Consider the following 27,985-nt stretch of genomic DNA (forward strand, 5'->3'; position numbering starts at 1 on the left):
TAAAACCCACATGAATCACTGTGGCATCCAGTTTCTATTCACAAAGAAAAAGCTCCAGTCCATCTTTTAATTTTTTTGAAAAATTCCTGACATTACAGAACTAAACTGAAATGTATTAATATTCCACTCTTACATTTCCATGACAAACAGAAAAATTCATGAGCCAAAAAAAAAAAAAACCAAAAAAAAAAAAAAAAAAACCAGGGAGAAGCTTATAAAACTAAATATGGATCTCAGCATCAACAGCTGAACAGAGAAAGGAATTAAAACGCTTTAATTAAAAAATCACGAGTGGATGATAAAGTGTGTAGAAACTGAAAATTTACAAACTATTTAAAACCTGGAATCGCTGACTGTTCAGAAACTACACAGATGGATCATGGGTGGTGGTGAACAGCAGAAAGGGATTATGGATGAATCTGCATTGTTCTAGCTGCTCCCCATGCCACCCGTCTCCGAGGAAAGCCTGTAACACAGAAACAAGAACTCAGTTAGTTTCCCCAGTGCTCAGCTGCACCTCATCTCTACCTGGTTCATGAAATGTGAAGAGTAAATAACCAGTGCTGGAGTACCAAGGGAGACATTTTAAGGTTTCTTAAATTTACCAGTACCATGATCCTTTAATCCTTGCAATCCAAGCATGTGGAGGTCTATTACCTCAGAACCAAGGGAAACAGCCCTTGTTATCCAATGTCCCTCAAACTATGTTCTCTTTTAGTTCCACCTCCATGGTGGGCTAACCAAGGAGTGTACTTTCTGGAAACAGGCCCCTCTAAAGAGTGCTCACAATACACAGAAGCAATGTTTCTTTATTGCTGAGCTCACTTTGGCTCCTCCCAAACTGCTGACAGAATACCAGTTTAGGAAAGAAAGAGTCATCTGAGAGTAGTCTCAAGGGTTTAATGCTGAGACAACTCAAGGCCTTTACTTTAAAGCCCTGGAGTTCTATCAATGTGTACGGTATTATGAGGTAATACCGTTTTAAAGGTTTAAAAAAAAATGTTAAAAAGAGATGTAAAAAGAGTAACTATGGGTCAAGAATTATACTCAAATTTATTTATTTATTGAGACAGAGTCTAGCTCTGTCACCCAGGCTAGAGTACAGTGACGTGATCTTGCCTCACTGCAACTTGTGCCTCCCTGGCTCAAGCAATTCTCTTGCCTCAGCCTCCACCTGATAGCTGGGATTACTGGCAGCCACCACCACTCCCAGCTACTTTTTGTATTATTAGTAGAGACGGGGCTTCAACAGGTTGCCCAGGCAGGTCTTTAACTCCTGACCTCAGGTGATCTGCCTGCCTCGGCCTCCCAATGTGCTGGGATTACAGGCATGAGCCACCGCGCCTGGCCTTATTTATTTATTTTTTTGAGACTGAGTTTCACCCAGGCTGGAGTGCAATGGCGCAATCTCAACTCACTGCAACCCCCGCCTCCCGTGTTCTAGCGATTCTCCTGCCTCAGCCTCCTGAGTAGCTGCAATTCCAGGCAGCTGTCACCATGCCCAGCTAATTTTTGTATTTTCAGTAGAGACAGAGTTTCACCATGTTGGCCAGGCTGGTCTCAAACTTCTGACCTCAGGTGATCCACTTGTCTTGGCCTCCCAAAGTGCTAGGATTAGGCATGAGCCACCACACCCGGCCTTAAAAAGTTTTTAAAAAAGTTTTCAGGACTTAAAAGTAGCAGACAAAATAATTTGTTTCAACTCTGTAGCTCACTCTACAAGCTCTTAGATCTTGTCAAGCCATATCCTCCATCTAAACATACCTGGCTACAATGCCTTTCTGTTTCAAAGAGATAGTCATTTGAGGTCCTGGAATCCAATTTAGGGCTTTCAGGGAAAAGTATTTAAGTACTCAGTATGCTTCACTGGCAGGTAGGTAGGCAGCAAGACTTTGCCCTCATTTTGAATAGAACCAAATGTATAAGACTTCATTTCAGTTCATAAGATAAGTTATTTCATAAGATTTTAAATTGATTAGCATAAAATATTTGTGATATGTGGTCATGAGAACATGATTGGTAATTCACCATCTGTATCCCTTCCACAACAATGCAAAGCCAAAAGCTGGGTAGAAAAGCAAGGGCCAAAAAACTGGAAAGTCCTTCGACTACAAACTATTTACTTTTAGTCAGAAATGGTTTCTCCACCTCAGTATTAAGGGAATATTTAGGGTTTTTTTTTGTTTGTTTGTTTGTTTTTGAGACAGAGTCTTGCTTTGTCACCCAGGCTGGAGTACAGTGGCGCGGTCTCGGCTCACTGCAAGCTCCGCCTCCCAGGTTCACGCCATTCTCCTGCCTCAGCCTCCCGAGTAGCTGGGACTACAGGCGCCCACCACCATGCCCAGCTAATTTTTTTATGTTTTTAGTAGAGTCGGGGTTTCGCTGTGTTAGCCAGGATGGTCTTGATCTCCTGACCTCGTGATCCACCCGCCTCGGCCTCCCAAAGTGCTGGGATTACAGGCGTGAGCCACCGTGCCCGGCGGGGAATATTTAGTTCTTAAAAGGGGGGTAGATTCGTGCCAATTTCAAAACACAATGATCTAAGGAAAGGTAAACAATAGCCCTGAATTAAAGGGTTCAGTAAGAACTGAAGGTCTAAGAAAGGAACTGCTAGATACCATTAGATCTAGGACCTGAAAATTTAAGTTCATAAAAATTGGTGGTAGCACTCTGGCCCCACCAGAGCTCTGAAAGAAATGTTCTGAATGTGTATCAAGCCCGAATGGGGATTTGCTGGGGTAGGGGAGGTGACGCAGGGAGAAGGGGATGCTATGAAATACTGAGTCAGGCACTCTAGGATAAAAGACCACATGGGGGAGCTCTAGGGTTTAAAAAAATTTAAAACTGAGGCCCTTTGGAGGCAGTGATGGTAGCTAGACCCTTAAACATGTGGAATCCTTCCTTGGGGAATAGCCATTAGGTTAAGAGGCCTTCCAATCAAGAACTAGATAAAACCACATCCCTGGGGGGAGATGGTATCAGCATGATTAAGTCCTAACTACAGGAGGAGCGAGCTTACCAAGGGAGAGAGCTGGACCACATGATAAAGGAGCAACTAAATAAAACTCCTTACTGGACAGGTTTGGCCATCTAATCCTTTATGCATACTTGAGACATGTAACACTTCTTCACAGGCCCAATCTGGGATGGAGGGGCCAAAATAACATCAAAGAATGAGATAATATATTGGAATACTAACAGCTTTTTTTTTTGTCAGCCAATGGTGATGCTGGGAAAAGGTCATCAGGGAAAGTATCTCTACACTGAGTTCTCTAATGCCCTGGGAAGAGCATTACACTTTCAGCACTGTGGCAACGTGTACTCTCATTGAATGGAAGGCTATCAGAGGCCTTATACCACCATACTAAGAACATTTCTACTGTTTTATGAGAGGCCTGTGCCCATCTTAGTATAAGAAAATGAACAAGATTTCAGGGAGGTTAGTACGATTGAGTAAAAGTAAAGCTTAAGTTGTTAGTCCTGGCTAGTCACTCATAACCTATGAATTTAAATTATCTTAGGGCCTCTATTTTTTAATCTGTAAAATGAGGGGATCAATGTGTTACAGATTAGTTGATCCTTAAGGTTCCTTCCAAATCTAAGCATGTCACTTCCTACTCATGATAGTGCTGGTGGGGAGCAGAAAGGATACGGCAAGGAATAGAAAAAGGGTAAAGAAACTTGGTTGACAGAGTTGGTTTAGGACTAGTGGATGGCATCATGTCAAGTTGTGGATAATGTCACGGGTTGGCTGAGATATACCTAATGTCACAGAAAGAGGCATAATGCTAATTCAGAGGAATGCAGACAGAAGCTGCCTAATTTTATTAGACTTATCCCACTTTGCCCCTCCCCTTCATTCTGGGTAAAGAAGTACGTTCTTTGAATGTATGACTTGGAAGAGATCCTCACGGTAACCATTCACCAGAGGAATCCTGGGATGAACACCTTGTTAGCTGCTGCTGGCAAGGTAAGGCCATCTGAGAAGTCAGATAAACTTCCTCACTAGTGAAGCTTGTTGCCAATTACAGAGGACCTTCAGGATCTAAACTGCCACAGACTCGTATCTCTTTGTGGAAATATTGACAAACGACTATAAAATTCACTTGGGATTCAAAAAGCCCATGTCAGTTATACAGGCTTCCTAGCTGAATAGCCACAAGTCACAAGCCCCCAACCCTTTACCCTTCACAGCACACAGTGTACTAAGGTTCTTACTGCGCCAACTTTATTACAGCTAGAAACACAAATATGGCCAAGAAGGCCTGCTGATAGCTTAACCATTAAATAATTCTTAAAAAAAAAAAAAAAGTTAACGAAGCAGCTTTTATTCATTAACACAGAGCCTAACACATTGTAATATTGCAAGGCAGAATAAAGCTACAAAGAAAAGTAACAAACAAGAAAGAAGAGAAAACTGTGGCTCTAGATAAAGAATTCAAGTCAGACCCTGAAACAGGCACTCAGCTGAAATGGCCTAAACCTAAACAAGGGTTACCACTCCCCCACCCCCACCCAGTTATCCCCCAAAGTAGTAAAAAGGAAACGGTAACAAGCTCACAATAGTTTCATTCTCACCAATGTTAACAAGGGAAAACAAAATGAACAAAATAATACTGGAGGAGGTGCCTCAAGATATGCAATCAGTAGGGAGAGAATCTCTGTTTCTCGCCTTTCAGTTTGTTAGTTACACATGGCACGGCAGAGGTGGTGGTGGTGGTAGCTGAAGCCCCGGTACCCTTAGCAGCAGACACAACATTTAGAGCCAGGAGAGGGATGGGTTTCATGCCAAGCAGACTGGAGACACAAGGGGCGGTCGGAAGAGGGTTGGGGAGGCTGGAGGGTGCGTCGGAGGTCCCCGCTGTGGCGAGCGAGGGGGTGGTGGTGGAGGAGGAAGAAGAAGAAGGGGTGGAGGGTTGAGAGAGGTTGATGCTGAGGTGATCAGGGATCGTGACGGAGGCTGCCTGGGAGGAGGGTTTAGCGTTTTCTAAACTGTAACAGAGGAAAAAAGGAACAAAAAAAAAAGGGTGGGTGGAAGGGAAGACCACAAAAGGGAGTAAGTACAGGACAAAAACTGCATCAGTTACATCAGTAAGTGCCTCTGGTTGACAATTAGGAAGACCTAGTGTCAACTTGTGACAAGCTTTCTTTTAGCCTGTGTCCCACCCTCTAAATATGTATATTTCCATTCCACAGAGCTACTTAAAAACTGCTATGGTGAAGAAAAAGCTGACAGAGAAAAGAAATCATAGGGCACATACTTCATGTATCTGACACACTGACCCAACCCAGATGTTGAAGGAATGATTTCGGGTAGAAAAAGATACTCGTCAATCACCCAACAAGGAAGAAATGTTTCCTCTAATCAAATGTCAATTTCCTATTCTAACAGAAAATCAATTATCCCACAATTACTTGTGAAGCTTTGAATATTTATAAAGCAGAATTTTTAAAAATCCTTCCAGCTATGTATTAAAGTCTGCTTACATCTCCACAGCAAACAAACCAATATCAGGGTGGAAAGAGACAAGAGTCCAAAGTAGGTCACTGACTAATTTCAAATTTCAAAGAATGTAGCGTTTTCAAAGAAAAATGCTGAGAACAGAAGTGTAGATAAGAACTAGGGAAGCTTTTCTGGTGGGAGGTGGTATAAAAAGTTGTTTTTGACTGATCATACTTCTAATGTGGACCTTTCAGAAGTGGAAAAGAGAAACTCAAGTATCACCTAAAAATTCATACTTAAGCGAAAATGCTGCTGCTTCCACTCCCAAAATAAGCTCCACAGAACAGTAAGGGTACGTGTCTCCCAAATGCCTGTATGTGTCTAAGCCAGAACTACATATATTTGGGAAGTGTGCCTGGACAATTGAGCCCACAACGCTAAGTCTTCAAGAGCAGAAAGGCTCCTCTTAAAACCTCATTTTATTTACCTATGTCCAAGGACAGCTGCAATCCATAAAGGAAAGGGATACAGAAGTCAACTAACTATATAAAAGGACAGACTGCCACCATGAAAAATCAAGAGACAGGAGAAAATGCTCAGAATCCAGTAAAATCCTTCTTGACTTAAAAAAAATGAGAAAGGAAAAAAAAAAAACCCTTTGACTTCCGCATTTAAACTGCACCAAGTTGAGAAAGAATAAGCTTTGTGCATGCATAATCTTTGCTTTGGTGTTAGATGAAGCTTTGAAAAGTTTTGACCCTAATCCATGGCTACGATACCGAATTGCTATTCAGTAACAATGATCCTGAAAAGAGCCACTCTACCAAGAGAATTCTGCTTCCTTACAATGTAGCCACTGACCTATTGCAGGAGCTAGGCAAGCAGGTCACATTTAAACAGTCACAATTTAAATTACATGAAGGGCAAGCCTCCCGAAAGAACAAAACAAATTCCAGCTTTCAAAAACCTGATTCTTGCCACTGAAAACTGAAAAATTCTTGCCCTCCAAAATCCTAATTACAAATAAGAAAAACAAGCCGGGCACAGTGGCTCACGCCTGTAATCCCAGCAGTTTGGGAGGCCGAGGCAGGTGGATGACAAGGTCAAAAGATCGAGGCCATCCTTGCCAACATGGTGAAACCCCGTCTATACTAAAAATACAAAAATTAGCTGGACGTGGTGGCGCGTGCCTGTAGTCCCAGCTACTTGGGAGGCTGAGGCAGGAGAATCACTTGAGCCCAGGAGGCAGAGGTTGCAGTGAGCCGAGATGGAGCCACTGCACTCCAGCCTGGTGACAGAGCAAGACTCCGTCTCAAAAAAAAAAAAAGAAAGAAAAACAATTCTTGTAATCCCAGCACTTTGGGAGGCATTATCACTTGAGGTCAGGAGTTGGAGACGAGCCTGACCAACATGAAACCCTATCTCTAAAAAAGAGAAAGACCTCTTTGCAAACAACCTTGGTGCAAAAGTTTACTACTACCATTTCATTCTCAACATTAAGGACCTAGTGTGCTTGGTGGGTGGACAAGAAAACAAATCTAGGAATGGGAAAGCTTTTCTACACAAATAGTAGTAGCACCTCAAGATATGAAGTCTTAAGGCAAAAGTCAGACTGCTACTGGGGAAATGGTATGTTCTTAGCTAGCACTAAATAACCATGGCATATATACATGGTCAGTACAAGCACAATACAGACCACATACTTAGGAATTCCTTTCCCCTGTACTAGATTCAGGAACTCATGTAAAACTTTTATGACAAAGAGATTAAACATTTATAAGAAAGGTAAATGATAACTAGACAACACTCCCTATTAAAAGAGACCTAAGGGCCTCAGGGCTAACAATGCTTTGAAATATTAGTAAGCAATTAAGGGTGTGACTTCAGCCCATGAGTTGAGAAAGCAAGTAATATAAATGACTGTAGGATCCCATTTGACTGTGAACAGTGTCCTAAAATTGAGAGTAGTAACACTACCTAGCTATGGATAAGGGAAATAAAACCCTCAGGAAGTCATTAAGGGATGAGATTGGGGGAGGAGTGAGATAGAAAACACACTTCACACTTCCGAAACATTCCAATACCTGTGCTTCCCACATTCCCACAAGCTCTGAATAAAACACACATGCAGTGTGAGAAAAATGGGTGTTTCCAGAATAAATGGTAATTGCTGCCTCCCAGAAACTGCCTTGCTGTCCTATTACTCCAATGTCCTTATTACAATTAAGGGTGCTTTGGACTCCAAATCAAATCAGTGAAAGAAATAGTAGTCTATATGCTATGTAGAAGAAGAGAGACCCACATTTGATTTTCTGAGTGCTCTAGCCAGAGGACTCTTATTGAAGACAAGGACCACTCTTCCCTCTTACCAAACCATCAAGTTAAATGCGGGCAATCTGTGCTCCCCACTCCCCAACCCCTTGCAAACTTACTGCAGTTTACTTTTTCTGCTACACTCAAAGAAAGTAGAACTAGCCAAAAAAAAAAAAAAACCTTTTGGCCATCTTTACCCATCGCCCATGTAATCCCATATTTAATATACTGCAGCTCTCCCCAACACACACATTACTGTGTTGGCATAAATAAGACAAAAGGTAGGGCAATCTTACCTGACATTGATTAGATATTGAGCCAGGCTAATGCTGGCAGCAGATCCAGTGATGGTAACCTGCCTATCAGTAGATCCTTCCACTGGGTTCGCAATTTTGATCTGCGCCCCAGACATCTGACGGATCTCATTGATTTTGGCGCCTTGACGCCCGATTATGCAGCCAATCAACTTAAGGGAGAAAGAAAAACAAGGCACACCGAATTAGAGTTGCATGGCTAGGTCCAAGAATCTCACCGCCCCCTCCCAGCTCCTACGACTGTGGCCAGGCTGGAGTGCAGTGGCCTGATCTTGGCTCACTGCGCAACCTCAGCCTCCTGGATTTGAGCAATTCACCTGCCTCAGCAGGACTACAGGCGCATGCCACCATGCCCAGCCAATTTTTATATTTTTAGTAGAGACGGGGTTTCACCATGTTGGCCAGGATGGTCTCAATCTCTTGACCTTGTGATCCACCCACCTTGGCCTCCCAAAGTGCTGGGATTACAGGTATAAGCCACCGCACCTGGCCCTTTAAAAAAAAAAAAAAAAACCGAGGGTCTCGCTATGTTGCTCAGGCTAGTCTCAAACTCCTTGGTTTAAGCCATTTTCGAATCTCAGCCTCTGTATCTCTGTGCTCCCTGTAACCTGGGATTACAGGTGTATACCGCCATGCCCAATTTCATCCTACACCCTTTACTCATACACTTTTGATCAAAAAACTCAACTCTTGACCCATTTTTCAGTCTGACCACCCATGGTGAGTGACAGCCAGTTCTGAGCCAACTCAGAACTGTCTTTTAGGTCCAAGAGACATAATACTCTTAGGTCCAAGTATTAGCTCTTCATTATTTCTGTCCTCAGAGTATTAATTCCAAAGACAAAGCAGAGCCAAAACAAAAATAAATTTAGACAGCTAGAAATAGATAAAGGTAGAAATACATTGTTTCTGGCAGCAAATATGCTTAAAGTCATCCTGCCATGATTACCACCCTCCTATACCGACAAGAATTCTGGCCAATTCCTAAGGTGTTTTTGCCTTGGGAAAAGGTGGAAAAAAAAAAAAACACTGGTTAACATTTGCACTAATACTGTAAAAAATATGACCCTGGACAGCACAGACCTGATGTTCATGAACCACTACACTATGGTGGGGGACCGTGGCTCATGCCTGTAGGCTGAGGCAGGCCAATCACTTGCGTTCAGGAGTTTCATGGCGAAACTCGTCTTTACAAAAAAAATACAAAAAAAGTTAGCCAGGGATAGTGGCATGCACCTGTGGTCCCAGCTACTCAGGAGGCTGAGATGGGAGGATCTCTTAAGCCTGGAAGTTCAAGGCTGCAGTGAGCCACGATCATGCCTCTCTGCTCCAGCCTGGGCAACAGAGGGAGACCCTTTGTCAAAAAAAAAAGCCACTACACCTTTTTTTTTTTTTGGAGAGGGAGTCTTGGTCTGTTGCCCAGGCTGGAGTGCAGTGGCACGATCTTGGCTCACTGCAACCTCCGCCTCCCAGGTTCAGGGGATTCTCCTGCCTCAGCCTTCTGAGTAATGGGATTACAGGTGCGTGCCAGCACACCTGGCTAATTTTTGTATTTTTAGTAGAGACAGGGTTTCACCACGTTGGTCGGGCTGGTCTCCTGACCTCGTGACCCACTTGCCTCAGCCTCCCACAAGTGCTGGGATTATATGCATGAGCCACTGCACCCGGCTGAAAACCACTACATTTTCTAAAGATAAGGCTTTAGCTTCTACAAAAAAACAAAAGCAGGCTGGATGCAGTGGCTCACACCTGTAATCCCAACGCTTTGGGAGGCTGAAGGGGGGGATCACGTAAGGTCAGGAGTTCAAGACCAGCCTGACCAACATGGAGAAACCCCATCTCTGATAAAAAAAAAAATACAAAAATCAGCCGGACATGGTGGCACATGCCTGTAGTCCCATCTACTCGGGAGGCTGGGGCAGGAAAATTGCTTGAACCCAGGAGACGGAGGTTGCAGTGAGCCAAGCCTGGGAAACAGAGCAAGATGCCGTCTCAAAAAAAAAAAAAGCAGCAAACGTACAGGAATTTCTTTCCTTTTTTGAGATGGAGTTTCGCTCTTGTTGCCCAGGCTGGAGTGCGATGGCGCGATCTCGGCTCACCACAACCTCCGCCTCCCAGGTTTCAAGCAATTCTCCTACCTTAGCCTCCCAAATGGCTGGGATTACAGAGATGCACCACCATGCCAGGCTTTTTGCTTTTTTTGTATTTTTAGTAGAGATGGGTTCCTCCATGGTAGTCAGGCTGGTCTCGAACTTCCAAGCTCAGGTGATCCACCCGCCTCGGCCTCCCAAAGTGCTGGGATTACAGGCGTGAGCCACCACGCCCAGCCAGGAATTTCTATTTTCAGCAAAAAGTTACTGCTGTCTCGTCATACCTCACACAATAATAATCTATTTTCTCTTATCATATTTGTCATCACAATTCTGTATATTATAATCAACTTATTTTTGTGTCTAAAAATTCCCATTTTCCATTCCTGGGGTATGAAAAACAAAAACAAAAATAAAGATAAAATAATAAAATTCCCAGTTTCTTTCCCTAGGGCTTAAAAGTAGCAGGACATGTAGGCCAAGTGCGGTGGCTCAGACCTGTAATCCCAGCACTTTGGGAGGCCAAGGTGAGTGGATCACCTGAGCTCGGGAGTTCGAGACCAGCCTGACCAACATGGAGAAACTCCATCTCTACTAAAAATACAAAATTAGCCAGGCATGGTGGCACATGCCTGTAATCCTAGCTACTCAGGAGGCTGAGGCAAGAGAATTGGTTGAACCCGGGAGGTGGAGGTTGCGGTGAGCCAAGATCGCACCACTGCACTACAGCCTGGGCTGTATTAAAAAAAAAAAAAAAAAAAAAAAAAAGGGTAGCAGGACACTGCTGAAACGACATCTATTTCTTTACAGTCTATTTTCTTATTTTCATCCCATGCAACCTAACTACACTTACATCGTTTGGAATGGTGAGTTCATGAGAAGTAGTCTGAGCAGATGCATCCAAACCTGCTAAAAGACAGAAGAGAGCAAGCAAATTCAATGCACAGCATTCAAAACCTCACTGACTTGCACATTAAACTAACAGAAGGAAATAAACTGGAAACCCAGCATCATTAGCTGTTGGGATTCATCACTAACTTGGAAGCCTCCAAAGAGGAAAGAGTGGGGGAGAAGGGTGTAGAAATAATGCTCGAAAGGTTCTTCTGTACACTCAGAAGAGCTGATTTCATGCCATTTCCTGCAAAGCCCAGCCTATTAGGGATGGGGGATGGAAGCAAGGGCAAGGGAGTGTGGTATCCTCAAAGAGGACCAATGTCTAAACAAGTCCTTCTGTACTTCTACCCCTTTCCTGTTGTGTTCCAAATTGTATCTCACCTGATGCTCACTAGCACCAGTGCCAATATTATGCCTGTTAATGGGTACCATGGACTTTTGGCACACATGCAGAGTTGCTTTAAATATACCTGTATCAGATTAATGCCCTCCACCCCCTATCCTCCTAACCTAGACTGGAAGGTCAGATAGAATGAAATGGCAGTCAGGTGAGGGGACTTCATTTCTCCAGATTTAGTCCCTGTCTTTTGTTCAATAATTTTGTTCTGGCTTTCATTTTGTTTTCCAAAGAAAAAGAAAGAAAAAAAAATCCCATCAGCAAATACCCGTACCCATCTTTAACAACACCTGGACTGAACCAGGCCAGCTGGCTAACACTCAAGCTTAGTCCTGATCTCAGCTATGGCTGCTGTCTCATCATTTTTAGAAGGGGGTTGGCCAGATCCATCAAGGGACCCTCGGGGGCTCCAGGCCCACCCCTTTGCTCTCTCAGCTCCTCTCTGCCATGTGCATGTTGCTGGTATGGTTCATGGGCAGTGAAACAAGACTCCCACCAGTTTATTAATATAACAGTAGAATACTACAGATTTTTTTTTTTTTAATCATTACCCCAATAGCCTTTCACCTCTGGAGAGCTGGATTCAATGCCTGTTAAGATACAAGTGAAAATGAGTTTGGTGGTCTCATCCTAACCCTATCGGACAAGTTATTCCTTATACAGAAAAGCCCCAAAAACGAAACAAAATAAAAACAAAAACAAAAACAAAAAAAACACTACACAATTTGGCACAAATGGATGGTCTCTACCCAAGCCTGTGAATTGCTGGTGGAGAGAAAGGGGGTGCTGATCAGATCAAGGGGGCAGCAGTCAGGATGGGCTCAAAGAAATATCAGCCTACCCTTTGCCTGACAAGCATCCCCAAACCTCACCCCCAAACCTTCCAGGGCTTTTTTTTTCTTTTAGAATAACTGACCCCAAATGAAAACCACGTTAACAAACACATTACCTCCTTGGGCTTAGCCATAGTAGACAGGCAAGTTTAAACCAGCAGGATGCTGGATAACGAAGTTTGTTTTAAACAGATGTCAAGCTGAGACCTTGGGACTGGCCTCTCTCTTGCACTACACCTTACAGAAATAAACACTGAGGTATCCATACCACTGAATCCGGTGTTGCCATGCGTCATGGGAAAATGAGACTGTTGCATTGCCAACTGGTGCAGCTTGGTCAACTGCAAGGAGGAAACAGGAGGTTGGCATTAGAAGATTTAACGGAGCCAGGGCTCAAGCACATTCGAATTTGAAAATGCAGGTCCTGATTCCCAAAATTGACTCTACTACTCAAACTACAACAGAGGGTAGGGATGGGGCTTGCATCACAATCCTGGGGATTGGCAGAATATGAAGGGTAAGGGTTAGAAATAGAATGGGTGCCTGGAAGAGAATGAATGCCTTTTGGGTGTGGGAATAGAAAAGCAACAGCACTTGCCCAACAACCATCCCCTTGGGGGCTACTTAATGAAGGTAGTTTGCAGCCATTGCAACAGTTGCCGCAGGGACAAGCAGAGACAGGCTAGGTAAACAAACTGTGCAGTGGTGCTAGGGAAAACACACCATGCAGGGTTTCATCAGTATTGGGGAGAGGGAAGGAGATGAGGGGGGCAGGGAGACTGCAAGGAGGAGAGAGGTGAAGAAACCATACTGGGTTTAGTCCCATCACCGCCACCACTGACTACTACAGCTATTTTTATTCATCTATATAAACTGTCCTGTCATAAAATAATCCTTCTTCACGTCTACTTCCCTCTCTCCTGGGGCCTACCACTAACCAAGACCGAAACTCAACTTCCCAAGCCTAATAATGCTCAGCACCTGAAAAGGTTAGTAAGGATAAAAGAAAAGTGCAGAAAAAAATGCCCTTGAAGTCTAAATACCAGCACTTTTAAATAGGAGGTTTTAGCAGCAAGAAAGGTTTGAGTTGAATTCTGAAATGTTCAGGTTCCTATCCCTCTCTGTGTAACATAAGCCCCTTCCCCATCCCTCCAAATACTTTTCAAATTGTCATCTCAGATTGAGGAGTTCCCAAGGGCAAACCCAACCTCCCATTACCCTCATGGAAAAGAAAACTGCATGCAAGGAAGCACAGTCCCAATGTCAATTTAAACTGTGCCCTGAGATAACAAATCACAGTATACCATGGAACATTTCCCTTTTAGAAACAGGGTAATCTGAAACACAGGGGGAAAGGAGAAGCTAATGTGCTGAATTAAATTTCAGGGGTTAAATGTTAAAAGGCAAACAAGGCATTACCCTGATTAAAGGGCTAAAATATGGGATTGACCTTGTGAAGAAAACAACTTAATACTGCAAATGCTGAAGACCCAACTCACTTCTGGCTACTTGGGAGAGAGGAGTGAGACAATTTTGGATGGGAGAGGGAGCTTTTCAAAACAAGAAGTGAAAACAAAACTTACATCTGGCTGTGGAATGGCATACTGTCCTTGAATGGTATAGGCCTACAAAAGGAGGAAAACAGTTCCTATTAAAAACCAATCACGGACAGCCACCCAGTGGGGGGAAAAAGACATTTCAACTAGCCAGGAAGCCAGAGTTGAACTAGAGAATGGGGGAGGCCAGAGATTGAGGCAGTAGATGGAATCTCACAAATACGGTCAGACCCAAATTGGCCTTCTTTGAACCCTAAATATGACTTTGTTCCGGGGAATCCTATAAAGGTAGCCAAGTTCCCTGCAATCAAAGGCAAAATATACATAACTGTTTCTTAATGAAAATGTGGGAAGTGAGATTAGCAATGCCTCGACTGACCAAGCCCCACTCTTCCTCCCTGTATACAAGATAGCCTAGGAGGAATAATCTCTTCCCTCACCACCCCAACCCTTCTACCAATTGTGGTGATGTGGAAGATCTCTAACTGCACAAACCTACATGGTATGTTTTAAAACACTTCCCTTTCTTCAACTTATTTCTCTATCTGCCTAAAGACCTTAAGAACACTGAATGCTAGCTGAGTCCCTAACAGTAGGGAGCTGATCACAGGTAAACAAAAACCACTGGGTTCTAATTCCTGTCTTCTCCCACCTCCCCTCCATAGGCACTTGCAGCTCCCACTATGCCCTCCTCCCCCCCACAACATAACCTCCCAAAAAGGGAGCTGGGTCTTCAGGGCAATGGGGTAGGGAAAAGGAGGAAAGGAAAAGGGAACAGGGAGGGAGGGGAAGGAAGGAGTGGCTGGTTAACAGGATGTGAAGTTTCTCACATCACAGTGGCCAGTACCCCCAAAAGTACACCCAGGTGGGGGTGGAAGGAAGGTGAAAATGGGGTGGGAGGAGTGGGAGAGGGGAAGAGGGGTTGAACAAAAAAAAAATTAAAAAAAAAAAAAAGTTGGTGTTACCATCTGGTGGGCTACGCGGCCTGGGTGAAATGAGGTTGGGGGGGTCAGTCCAGGTCCCCGTGGACAGGTGGTGTCCACAGCACCAAAAATCACCAGCGCCACTGGCCCCCCGTGTGTTGGCAGTCTCGGCTGAGGCGGAAGGATTGAGTGAGCCTTGGAGACTGAACATCCCCTCTCACCTCTAGAGGTGGTCCCTCCAGGTCAGGGTTGAGGCACATGGACGGGGTGGTGTGGGGAAAGCTCGCACTGTCGCTGCCTGTGCTGTACCTGTCCTGTGGATAAATAGAGGATTTCAGTCTCCAGGGCTGTCAATCCGGCACCTTGTCACCAGCATGAAATTCACACAAAAAAAGTTGTTTATTTTTTTCCTTTTTCCTTTAAAAAGGAGCTCAGACACAATTTGAAACGAGCTGTAATCAGTGAATTAAAAAAAAAAGTTACCTAGTGGCAGATTTCACACTGCACAATTGGGCTATTTTCAGTAAGAATGAAGGGGTGGGGCAACAGAGCTGATGCCAGCTCCTGGTCAGTGTGGGATTAAGTTGAACCCCTACAGAGCCCACTTTGCCACAAAGGAACAAAAGACACAGGTCCATCTGTGGACATTGTATATTTAAAAAGGCCTGTGGGAACGATCCATGACAGGGCCACTCATAGAAGAAGCTGCAAATTTTTAGACGGTGGTCATCAACTAAATAAAGGGGAGGGAGGGAGGGAGGGAGGGTGGGTAGGGAAGCAAAGAGGTATGAAGGGGGAGGTGTGATAGGGAGTGGAAAAAAAAGGAAGTGAAGGAAGAATTTTAAGTACAGAGGATTGCTGCCACCCAGTATGGGACTCTCTATATTCCAAACGGGGAGTGGGAGAATCCAGAAGAGCAGGAACCTGGAGTTCCTGGGAAAGAAAAACTCCTAAGGCTAAATCCTTCTGGCTACACTGACTCTGGGCCTTTGCTTATCCTGCCCAACTCTAACTAGACTGAGAGCCCTTTGACCAAACCAGTTTGTACTTTTCTAAAAGCAAGGTACTAAACTGACTCAAGGTTAACGCTGTGACGTAACCGACCTTCCTGTGAAACCTCTCATAACTACACGACAAACTAAACCTCTAAAAACTTGTTCATTTTTATGCCAATTCAACACAATGTGAAAGAGATGGACTCCCAAGTTTATGCTTGCCCTCTAAATGGCTCCCAGATCAAACGCAGGTAAGATGGAACTAGTTAACTAAATATGCTTGTAACAGACCAGCCCCAAGTGGGAAAAGGTGTTTTGAGCAACGCACTTGCTTAGGCAGCTACCAAAATCAGTCACTATTTCAACCTCAATCCCAATGCAGTTGTCCCTAGGTGTCCCTACGTTATTGGTGGGAGATTAGTCCTAGGATTCCCCCCATAGAAACAAATATCCATGGATATTCAAGTCTTTTACATAAAATGGTATAGTACTTGCATATAACCTAAGCATATCCTCCCACATATTTTAATCATCTCTAGGTTACTTATAATACCTAAAACAATGTAAATACTATGTAAATACTTGTTATACTCTATTGTTTAATGACAAGACAAAGCCTGTACATGTTCAGTACAGATACAACCACCCATTTTTTTCCCTGAATACTTTTGATCTGAGGTAGGTTGAAGGTGGAACCCACAAAGGGCCAACTGTATTTTAAAACCTGATCTACCTACTCCTCAAATACAATCAGAGCATAGGACTACCATGGTCCTTCAATGCTTCTGTCATAATAATCTAACTTCAGAATAGTCCATGTGCCAAAGATCAGGAGTTTAGGTTGATGAGGAAGGAGCAGAGAGGCCACGGTGGTGCTTTGGTGTTCTTACTCTAACACCAAAGGTCACGGCACCACAGCCCAACATGCTCACCCCCCTTCTATTCTTGCACACTGAACTCTTACCCCAGCTGATTTCAGTTATGCCATGTGGGTTCAAACCAGTGTTTATGAGGTTAAGAGCCTAGGGGACAACACACTGGAGTTTGGGAGTGAAGGGGTAGGAGTAGGGGAGGTGAGGTGGAGGGAAGGGGAAGTTTGTAGGACACTCAAATTCAGGACCCCCAAATTTTGAGACCACCATCCAGAATCTCCTTCAGAGGTCCAACTCTTTGCTACCTTTTATTTAGACCTCTAAATATCACCCCACACACATAAAACATGGATGGGGTGGGGACAGGGAGAGAAGTAGAGACAGTAAGTCAATTCAACTCTTATATTCTAACCCAACCCACAAGTAAGTTACCTCTTCCGAGTGCCTACAAAACTTCCATTGCCTGCTAAAAATTAAGGCATTCAGCTTTCTCCAGTACAAAAATAAAACTAAAAGCAGGTCAAACTATGGCCAGAGTATAGGTTTCAGCAAGCATGCAGAGTGGCTTGGTGTGATGCTGGCAAAGTTGACATTTCAAATATAATCTCTGTTCATTCTAGCCCACAAATGAGAATTTTCTTACCTGACCACCTGCAAAGATGACCGGAGAGCTGGACGGCTTGGGCCGGTACGGGATGGTCACGCCCTTCGGGGGGGACTGGGAGAGAGTCAGAGGGGAAAAAAACAAAAAGAGATAAGGTTTCAAAGCTGCTTCAGCTGTGTGGCTTTAGCTCACACAGGTCAGTTAAATTAAAAACTATTTCCATCCCCTTACCTACCAAATTGTCTCTGGCTAGATCTAATCTCAATTTATCTACTGAAAGTTATTTGCCTTTAATGCAGTAAGTCCAAGGACTACACAATTCAAACTGATTCTCATCAAGGGAGATGTCCATGTAATAATCTTTGGCACTATTTCCAAAATTTTAGATAAATTTAATGGACATGAAAAACTGTTAAACGTATATTTTTGTTGATAATTTTTAGTATCTCACATTTTTTTGGCCTGAATAGGAAATAAAGTCAAAACTGCAAATAAAGTACTCAAGTGTTATGTCTAGAATAATACAGACACTATCTATAAATAGTTCAAAGGCTCAATCAAGGTTTTTCTAATCTCTACTTGAAAATTCCAGTTTCCAGGTTGGGTGCATCGGCTCATGCTGGTAATACCAGTACTTTGGAAGGCTGAGGCGGGTGGATGGCTTGAGCTCAGGAGTTCAAGACCAGCCTGGGCAACATGGCAAAATCCCGTCTCTACAAAAAATAAAAAAAATTAGCCAGGTGTGGTGGCGCATGCCTGTAGACCAAGCTACTGGGGAGACAGGTGAGAGGATCGCTTAAGCCTGATAGGCAGAGGTTGCAGTGAGCCGATACTGCACCACTGCACTCCAGTCTGGGTGACAGAGTGAACCCGTCACACTCACTCACACACACACACACACACACACACACGAAAAAATTCGTTTCATTTCTCACCAATGAAACCAACTCCATATCACAAATTTGAAAAGGCTTAATTTTCCTGAATTTTGCTATTCTTTTAATAGAATAATAGTATATAATCAGGACCTTGTAAGTCATTCGGAAACATCATCATACATACATTTTTCTACTCTACGTAACACTTTGAATACCCTCCTACAAAGTGACAAGTTGTTAAAGAACATGTCAAATTTCCATGTAACCAAAATACAGTAATTCAAAAAGTAATTTAACTTAGCTACTCAGGAACCCAAATAAATCTCTGGCCTCCTTAGTCCATGCAGTGCATCTTCTCCCCGACTCTGCTACAACTGCTGTGAACCAAAAGATTACTGCTGCTTAGCAGTTCCTATTTTTGCTCACAGACCGTAAGAAAAGTCAAAGCTAGGGGAAGGAAAATATGAACTCAGGGAACCTTTTAGCCCCACCCCCACTGGAAGCCTTAACAGCCTCACTTAATTCTAGTCTTACTAAATATAGATCAGTCCCTCTGTCCCCAGAATGGCCCTCCCCCCATTTTCAGCATGAGCCTGAGGGCTTACCTCCAACATGACCACGCAGATCTGTTTGACACACTCAATGATGGATTGTGGAATGCCAGCAATAGTGATGGCCCGCTCAGTTGAGTTGGGTAGCATATCCCCTGCCACCTGGACCTGAGCCCCTGTACTCTTTGGAGTAAAAAGAAATTCAAAATCAGAGAAAAACAGTTCATGCTCTTCCAATTCCTCCAGCAGCAATTTCAGAGCCTAAAACTCTAGTAGATATTTATCCATTTCCAATCTTCCCTTTTTGTTCTTTGTCCCACTCTTCCCTTATTCCAGATAGGACTGTTTAGTGAATTAGAGTTAAAAATAAATGAGCCACTGAAAGACAAGAATAAGCGTGAATAACAGCCTAAATTTAACCTACTCTCAAGCAAAAGGTCCTTCTAAATAGTTGCCTTTCAACTAATGATAGTTCTCTGGGCGAAGCAAAAGCCCCACAAGTATCACCCACCTTTCATTATGTTACTGAAAAAATATTTACATCAAGGCCCTTCTATGTGCCAGGTACCATGAGAAGTGCTTCGAATATAGCAATTAACAAAATTAAGATCTCTGTCGTGCCATGTACGATAGGCTCCCAAAAACTCAAGCAGCCATTCGAGTTTCATTCCAACACCAAATTCAGTAACATCTAGATACAATTAAAATCTTCCATAATTCAATGTAACTTCCATAGTTAAACAGGAAGTAGGGGCCAGGCACAGTGGCTCACATCTGTAATCCGAGCACTTTGGGAGACCAAGGCAGTCGAATCATCGGAAGCTCAGGAGTTGGAGACCAGCCTGAGCAAAACAGTGAGACTCGTCTCTACAACAACAGAAAGAAGAAAAATCAGCCGGGCATTGCGGAGCGCGCCTATGGTACCAGGTACTCAGGAGGCTTGAGGTGGGAGGGTTACATGAGCCCAGAAGTCGAGGTTGCAGTAAGCCATGATCACGATTATGCCCTGCACTTCAGCCTGAGTGAGACCCTGTCTCAAAAAAAAAAAAAAAAAAAAAAAAATGTAGAATTACATCTATTTCCCAATACATCTTCCTATTTTTCTCCTTGTTGTTTATAAGTCTGGTCAAGAAAAATGACGTTGCAGGCAAACAAGTGTGCTGGCTCAAGCCTGTAGTAATAACACTGGGAGCCTGAGGTGGGTGGATTGCTTGAGCTCAGGAGTTCGAAACCAGCCTGGGCCACATGGCAAAACACCATTTTTACAAAAAAATACAAAAATTTGGGTGTGGTGCTGGGAGCCTGCAGTCCCGGCTCCTTGGGAGGCTGAGATGAGAGGATCGCCTGAGGCTGGGAAGGTCGATGTTTTGCTGCAGTGAGCCATGACTGCGCCACTGCACTCCAGCCTGGGGAGACAGAGTGAGACCGTGTCAAAAAAAAAAAAAAAAAAAGTTAAAAATTAAAAAATAGAAAAACTGTTGCTACTATAGCAAACTCATCCCTTGAGACATGAAAAAGAACTATGTAGCCTCATGGAAAAGTTGCCAAAAAAAATAGAAACTTGTCATATGTAATAGTTGAAAATTCTGATTAACATTCTTATGTTCTGATTTATTAAAATCTATGAATTATGCAAAATAATTCTATTGCATGAGTTTTATTTTCAGTACAATCACATTGTAATCCTCTAGAACTATTACTTCAATAAAAATCTTCATCTCATTGCTAACTTTTCCTAGCCATACAAAGAGCCAATTTGGAACAAATAGTTAACATTTCTAAAAGGACGACAAAAGTCACTAACCTCTCGTATTTCCTTGATCTTGCATCCACCTTTTCCAATGAGAGAGCCACACTGACTAGCAGGGACCACCAGCCTCAGGGTGACCGGGGGTCTACTGGCAGCTGTGCTATTGGTCATAGAGCTGCTTATGTCCTACAGAAAGAAAGAACACCACGATAAGCAGATCCCTGGAAACTAGTAATTGCCATTAAAGAACCACTTACCCTTGATCTTATTAGGACATGCGAGGTCATAATCCACCATAGACAAAAGGTTCAAATACCATGCCCCTCTCAAACTATTTTTGATGTAAAGATAAAAGCTCATGAAAAATTCCTCAAAATTAGCCATAAATATATTTTCCTTCACCCTGAAGGAATGTACTTGCTAGGGATAAAAGTAATAATCTGTTTTGCAGTTACACTTGGCCAGGCAATGGGGAAAAAAGGTGATGTCAAAATTAAATCAAATACTGCCAGGCACGGTAGCTCAAGCTTGTAATCCCAGCACTTTGGGAAGCTGAAGCAGGTGAATCATTTCAGGTCAGGGAGTTCAAGACCAGCCTGGCCAACATAGTGAGACCCCGTCTCCACTAAAAATACAAAAATTAGCTAAGCATGGTGGCTGGCACCTGTAATCCCAGCTACTCAGGATGCTGACGCGGGAGAATCGCTTGAACCCAGGAGGCAAAGTTGCAGTGAGCCAAGATCGTGCCACTGCACTCCAGCCTAGGCAACAGAGTGAGACTATCTCAAAAAAAAAAAAAAAAATTAAGTCAAATCGAATATTAAGAAAAAATATAAAACAGACCGGGCACGGCGGCTCATGCCTGTAATCCCAGTACTTTGGGAGGCCGAGGCAGGTGGATCACCTGAGGTCAGCAGTTCAAGACCAGCCTGGCCAACATGGTGAAACCCCATCTCTACAAAAACACAAAAACTAGCTGGGTGTGGTGGCATGCGCCTGTAGTCCAGGCTACTCTCGGGAGACTGAGGCAGGAGAATCGCTTGAATCCGGGAGGAAGAGGTTGCTGTGAGCTGAGATTGCACCACTGCACTCCAGCCTAGGGAACAGAATGAGACTCCATCTCAAAACAAAACAAAACAAAAACAAAAACGAAAGATATAAAACAATGCAACCCTATTTACATCAATTCTACCCTGTTAGAAAACTAAAAACAGGCAGGGCACGGTGGCTCAGGCCTGTATTCCCAGCACTTTGGGAGGCCAAAGCAGGTGGATCACCTGAGGTCAGGAGTCCGAGATCAGCCTGGCCAACATGGTGAAGCCCCGTCTCTACTAAAAATACAAAAATTAGCCAGGCATGGTGGTGGGCGCCTATAATCCCAGCTACTCGGGAGGCCGAGGCAGGAGAATCGCTTGAACCCGGGAGTCAGAGGTTGCGGTGAGCCGGGAACCCACCACTGCACTCCAGCCTGGGCGACAAGGAGGAAACTCCATCTCAAAACAAAAAAAAAAAACAAACCTATAGATTTGACTGTATTGATTCAAAGCCTATAGTCTTTCCCATAAACACGTGCTGCATCCAAAATCATGGTTTTAATCTAGTTAAATTTAGCCTTCTGAAGATTAAGCGGTTTAAATATCACTTATTAGCCTAATCTCTAGGCTGATAACTAGAGACCTGGAAACTGCTTAAGCAGTTAAGACCCCTAAAGACAAGGACATGTTTATTCCTTGGTTAAGGAATAAACAGTTTGTACTCTAGCTTTCTTTCAAAAAAAAATTTAATAAAATAAAGGCCACACATGGTGGCTTCTGCCTGTAATCCCAGCACTTTGGGAGGCTGAGACAGGAGGACTGCTTGAGCCCAAGAGTTCAAGACAAGCCTAGGCAACACAGGAAGACTCAGTCTCTACAAAACCCATGAAAACTAGCCAGACATGGTGGTTCAAGCCTGTGGTCCCACCTACTGGGACCACAGGCTTAGGTGGGAAGATGAGGCTGCAGTGAGCTATGGTAACACAACTGTACTTCAGCCTGGGTAACAGAGCAAGACCCTGTCTCAAAAAATAAAAAAATAAAAAAATTTCAGGCTGGGCATGGTGGCTCACGCCTGTAATCCCAACACTTTGGGAGGCGAAACAGGAGGACCACTTGAGGTCAGGAGTTTGAGACCAGCCTGGGAAACATAACAAGCTCCCATCTCTACAAGAAAACGTTTTTAAAAAATTATCCAGGCAGGGTGGCATGCACCTGTAGCCCCAGCTACTCAGGAAGCTAAGGCAGAAGGATCACTTGAGCCTGGGAGGATGCAGAGAGCTACAGGTATATCACTGCACTCTAGCCTGGGTGACAGAGCACAACCCTGCCTCAAAAGAAAAAAAAAAGTTAAATACTATGATGTATAAAAAAGAACTAGTTCAAGTTCATTCTAGTTAAAAGAATAAAACGTGTTTTTTAAGCCATGGGTTCTGGACTTCCAGAATCCCGGGGGTCAAAAGATAACATTTCTAATCTTGGCAAAGATAAGATTTCATGCACCATTAAGTACCAACCACCAAGGAAGCAGCACTCCTCTGCCTGTGGTATCAATTGCCCAACTAATGCATTAATGCAGAAGGGGGAGAGGGAGGGACTGAATACAAGACCCAGGACAACAGTTCAGCCTCTGAAGGTTGGTGGGGGAAAAACTTCCTCTTGATAAAACCTCCGGTGTATTTTCCTTCTGATAACCTAGGTCTCTCCCCAACAAATGTAATTTTGACACAATGTTAGCAGATTGACTTTTTAACCTAAAATGATCAGGATTGGAAGATTATTTGTGTTTATAACATCAGGTAAACCGTATTAGTTTGGTATATACTCAAGCCTTTTACCAAAGCAATGGCATACTTTCAACAGATGCTTTTCATGCAAATTATTTATATTAAGTCCATGGCAAAACTCAAACTGTTTTGATGATTCAAGTGACTTTTTTTTTTTTTTTGAGACGGAGTCTCGCTCTGTTGCCCAGGCTGGAGTGCGGTGGTGTGATCTCAGCTCACCACAACCTCCGCCTCGCGGGTTCAAGCGTTTCTCCTATCTCAGCCTCCTGAGTAGCTGGGATTACAGGTGCACACCACCATGCCCAGCTAATTCTTGTATTTTTAGTAGAGACGAGGTTTCACTATGTTGGTCTCGAACTCCTGACCTCGTTTATCTGCCCGCCTCAGCCTCCCAAAAGTGCTGGGATTACAGCCATGAGCCACCGCGCCCAGCCTCAAGTGACTCTTTTTTAAACTACAAATGCTCGAATTTTGTGGGAGGCTACAGGAAGCTAAGGACCCATTTACAGCGAGTCTCAAGGTCCAGTGTGTCCTTGAATTTAAAAAGCTCTTAGAAAATCAACAAGCTCTCTGGAAGCACTTAAAAATGAAGAATGAGGGAGTGGGAGACAACAAACCTCTTCCAGTTTGTCAATGATCATAGCAAAGGCTTTGAAGATGGCATTAGTGGGTCCAGCCAAAGTGATAATTCTCTCAGGACAATTCCCTTCTGAGATGTTGATACGTGCACCACTCTAGATAGGAAACAAGATCCAAAAGAAGTTAAACAAAGAAGATCTGAGTATGTACAGGATCTACAGTCCCTTGTAAGACTGCCAATGTACATGATCCTGATGCAAAGCAAAGTCAGCATCATTCCAACTACTGCTCCATGACTATCCTCAAAGATAGCCTACAGCAGCTGCCTTAAGTCTTGAAAGAATTCTGACTTGTCAAAACCACACTTCCCAAAAAGGGGAAAAAAAAAATACACTCCCCAGATTATCATTACAAATAACCAAGCCGAAAAAAAAATACATATTTCCCTTATTGAGACCTTCCTCCCTAATTTCTGAAAAAGAATTTTCACCTGTTTTAAAGGTTTTTTACTTCCCAAAGTTAACAATCTCAGTCTTTCATAACTTACCTCCTCGCGCATCTTCTTAACTGATTCTCCTTTCTGTAAAGGAAAAGTCAAGCATGAGCTCCAACTGCTACTTCAATCCAGAATTACTAAATGGTAATTGAAGTTGAAGTGAAATTGTCTTACCTTTCCGATGATACTGCCAACTTCCTGCAATGGAGAAAACTAACGTCAGTAAGAAGAAACTCAGAAGTATTCCTTTTTAAAAATATATTTTATTTTTCCTTTTTCTACATGTTCTAATGAAGTATTCATTATGAAAAGGAATTTTAACTGTCCAGCCAACAGACTGCTATCTATGCTAATTATTACCCCAAAAGATTGGAAAGATTTGAAGATTTATTGGGGGGAGTGGACTTGCTATAAGCAATCACCATGAGAAAAACCTTACCATCCAGGTATGGAGAGTTTTTGGCTCCAGCCTCTAATTACACCTTTCCTGCTCAGTGGAGCTTCCTAGTCAAGTCTGTCCATTTTCCCACTACACTCACTTCTACTCCATTAGGGAAATGTGCTAAAGCCAGATGCCCCACAGTGCTAATCTGATGAGCTCCAAGATGCATGTCTGCTCTTCCTGGCCCCTCCCCTAGCAGTTACTATGACCCAATTTCCCAAGCTAGAGCATACCTTTCCATGCATAAGTAGCCGGATGGTGAGAGTGACATTTAATCCACCTTCAATCACACCGGTGTCCATGTCGAGCAGTGTTCTGGAGAGCTGGACTTTGAGTGGTCAAGTCTTTGGTCACTGGTTGGGGGTGAAAGCCAAAAACTAAAATGCAAACATGACCAAAATCAGAGGAGGAAAACAACAAGGTTATTATTTCCCAAGTTATTTTCACCTTATCAATATTTTCTACTTTACACTTTTCCTTAAATGACAGTATGTCAGACTTATATACACACCAAGCACAACTGCATGACAAAATATACAGTTCAGGTTCTGTTACACAGTATAGAAGGCAACTTTCCAGTTCCTCTCATTAATGACAGGGTTTCCGCTGACTCTCAGGATGAACAAGGTTCTTTCAATTGGCAATGGTTCTAAGGAAACTGCTGAACGTGCACCACTTGTCCTTCAGCAGAAAAAGCTTCAAAGAATTCAGAAACACCTGGAAATCATGACAGCAAATCTCCAACTACAGTGAGGGCAAATGACCTTTTGTTTCCCTGCTGGGGAGCAGTTTAAGTTGAAAACTAGAGAGAACACATGTAAATTTTCTTTGTAGTAGCAATTTGTAGATAAGGAAATTGAGATGTATCCCACATTACAAATTTCAACCGTTGATGGCTAACACCAAATGATTTCTAAAAGATTTAGATCAACACCCTCACTGAAAAGGCATTATCTGAGATGCCTTCCACGCAGGCTGGGGTTCCATATTCCCCTTTAGAAAATGACTCGATACATTAAGTACACTTGAGTCTTTTTCTCCTATTCCTCCTTCCAACCCAACTTGTTACTCAGATTTGAGATGTTTTCCTTGCTTTTGTGTTTACCATCCAGTTTTTATTTCAAGTCTATTAAATCTTAAATTTCCTTCCAAAGAAAACAATCAAAATAAAACTGGCATTGCTAAAATTTTTTGTTTTTAAGAACAGCAGCAAATGCACCTTTCCTATACAAGATGGCCCTTTTCCCACCTATGAAACAATTCCTAACATTGTTCCTAACGTTTCTGCTTTAGAGTAACTAGTTATGTGTAGAAAGAAAATTTGTTTTTTTGATATGCCTTTGCCTTCAATACCTCCTTTAGCACCTAATCATAACAGCTTTAGAAAGGACCTCTCCCAAGTTGTAGAATGTCCCCAATGACATTTTAAGTATCCATCCTTTTAAAACTCAACATGTCATCTCTCTCCTCCCACAGCTAGATTTCCTCCTTCACAAAACCAGCCACTGTGTTAACTTTCCTCTAACACAAAGCCCATACCCTAAATATCTTAGGTGCTTAAGTGTCTGTCACATCATTCTGTATATGGCAAACTGTCCTCTGGCTACTCCAAGAATGTAAGTGATTATATAAGTGCATCCCCAAAGCACATCATTTCCCCATTTTCAGAATACAATTAATTGCTGGCAAAATCCCAGAATTCAACACTTTTCACACATGGAAAAATAGTGCTTGGTTGGGGAAGAAGCGTTAGGTCTGTAAGAATGACTTTTTTAAATAAGATGTGGTAAAGACCTGGTAGTTTAATTCCTTACCCTCTTGCAGATGTAATAGGAAGCCCTTTACAAATATCACAATAACGCAACTTCGAAAAGGCGAAAAAAAAAAAAACAAAAACAGGAAACCTATTTGAAGCCATTTCTTGAGGTAAAGTACAAAGATGCATTTCTAACTCCAAACCAAGTAATCCAAGAAATTTGTCGAATTTCCCTCCTGACTAGGTCAAGATAAAGGTACCCCATTCCAGCAATCCAGCTGCTAACACTGCTGTCCAATACCCCTTCCATAAATAGCTCGGTCTGGGATTACATCGGCAGGCATTTTGTAATTTAAAAATTCGTTACCCCGAGAAACGTCCTGATTAACTCGGCAACTGGGAGCCCGTCTACCCTTTCTTTAACTCCGCAGCCCCCTCTCCCCTCGGTTATCCAAGCATTTCCCACTTAAGAAAAAAAGCCCCCCCTTCCCTCGACTAGAAAGAAGAGGGGGGGGAAAATAAACGGTTCGGTCGGGGGGGGGCGCTGCGATACAGGGGGAGGGGCCGGACTAGTAGCGCCTCCTCGTGTGGCTGCGCCAGCGCCTGACCCCCGCGGGGAGCCGCGCTCACCCGCCCGGCCAGCAAGCCGGCCATCGCCTCCCCCAACCCCCCACAACCAACAAATCCACCGCCGCCCCCCCTACCGCGCGCGCGCCCTCCCTGACTCCTGCGCAGCCGCCACCGGGAAAAGGCGGGGGGAGGGGGGAATAGGCCTTGCGCGAGGCCTACTAGGCCGCGCCAGAGCCAGGGCCTCGCGTGAATGACCGGCCAGGCACAGTGAGGTGGTAGGCGCTCACGCGGGACTACGCGACACCGCGGCTCGTGACTAGGACCCGAGCCGGCTAAGAAGAAGACAAAAGTGGAAATTGTAGCCATAGCCGGGGGCGCAAGGAAAATTTTTAGGCTTACCTGCAGGCGCGAGGCGACTGAGGGGAAAAGGGGAGCGGGCGGGAAGGGGAAGGGCGGGAGGCCGGGGGCGGAACAATAGGGGCGGGCGGGAAGGCGAGGGGGGCCCCGCGGGCGGGCGGAGGAGGAAGGGGGGGTGGAGGAGGAGGAGGAGGAAGGGGGAAAGAGACCCCGGGGCGGGTGGAGGGCGGCGGAGGGCGGGCGGGCGGGCGGAGGGCGGGCGGGCGGGAGAGGGCGCAGGCTGCGGCTGCTCCGGCTGCTGCCTCTGCTGGTCTGGGAGGGGGACGGGGCGGAGCGGCCTGCTTTCAACCCCGCGCACCCTTCGACCCCGGAAGCGCTAACCACCCCGGGGGCCGGCGAGGCGATTGCGTCGTCCAAGCCTTCCCCACGCAATGCAGACTGCCTCCCAAAAGCCTAGAGCGGCTCCTTTGACAGCGTAGGCACCAGCGAGACAACGGCTGCTGGCAAGCGACGAATTGCGATAGAGAGGGAGCGTGGGGGCGGAAAGGAAA

At 44.0% G+C, this 27,985-nt stretch overlaps 1 protein-coding gene across 50 annotated transcripts; it reads right to left on the minus strand.

The window, feature by feature from the left end:
* Positions 1-15: 15 nt before the first annotated feature.
* PCBP2 (poly(rC) binding protein 2) lies at positions 16-27,956 on the minus strand. Of its 50 annotated transcripts, none has more exons than XM_016923320.4 (15): positions 27,477-27,956; positions 24,985-25,128; positions 24,484-24,507; positions 24,361-24,393; positions 23,852-23,968; positions 20,468-20,599; positions 18,718-18,846; positions 17,274-17,348; positions 14,985-15,077; positions 13,868-13,909; positions 12,553-12,625; positions 12,003-12,041; positions 11,014-11,069; positions 8,053-8,222; positions 16-466 (listed from the first exon to the last, which is right to left on the minus strand). In XM_016923320.4, the coding sequence occupies exons 2-15, from the start codon at positions 25,051-25,053 to the stop codon at positions 430-432; spliced, it is 1,089 nt and encodes a 362-aa protein (XP_016778809.1). In that variant the 5' UTR covers positions 25,054-25,128; positions 27,477-27,956; the 3' UTR covers positions 16-429. The 50 variants fall into 50 exon arrangements, with proteins under 50 accessions (XP_016778809.1, XP_016778810.1, XP_016778808.1 ...); XM_016923321.4 differs by having other exon boundaries at positions 11,014-11,066; positions 27,477-27,816; XM_016923319.4 differs by having other exon boundaries at positions 11,014-11,066; positions 17,274-17,360; positions 27,477-27,786.
* Positions 27,957-27,985: the final 29 nt, after the last annotated feature.

This window comes from Pan troglodytes, chromosome 10, assembly GCF_028858775.2.
Source record: "Pan troglodytes isolate AG18354 chromosome 10, NHGRI_mPanTro3-v2.0_pri, whole genome shotgun sequence".
Taxonomy (NCBI): domain Eukaryota; kingdom Metazoa; phylum Chordata; class Mammalia; order Primates; family Hominidae; genus Pan; species Pan troglodytes.

Excerpts from the sequence above, each read along its gene's own strand:
- PCBP2 (XM_016923296.4), bottom strand. The coding sequence starts at position 25,053 with ATGGACACCGGTGTGATTGAAGGTGGATTAAATGTCACTCTCACCATC. Across the intron at positions 24,508-24,984 it reads GGCTACTTATGCATGGAAAG|GAAGTTGGCAGTATCATCGG; the intron begins GTATGCTCTAGC and ends TCTCCATTGCAG. Across the intron at positions 13,910-14,984 it reads TGGAGGGACCACCTCTAGAG|GCCTATACCATTCAAGGACA; the intron begins GTGAGAGGGGAT and ends CTCCTTTTGTAG.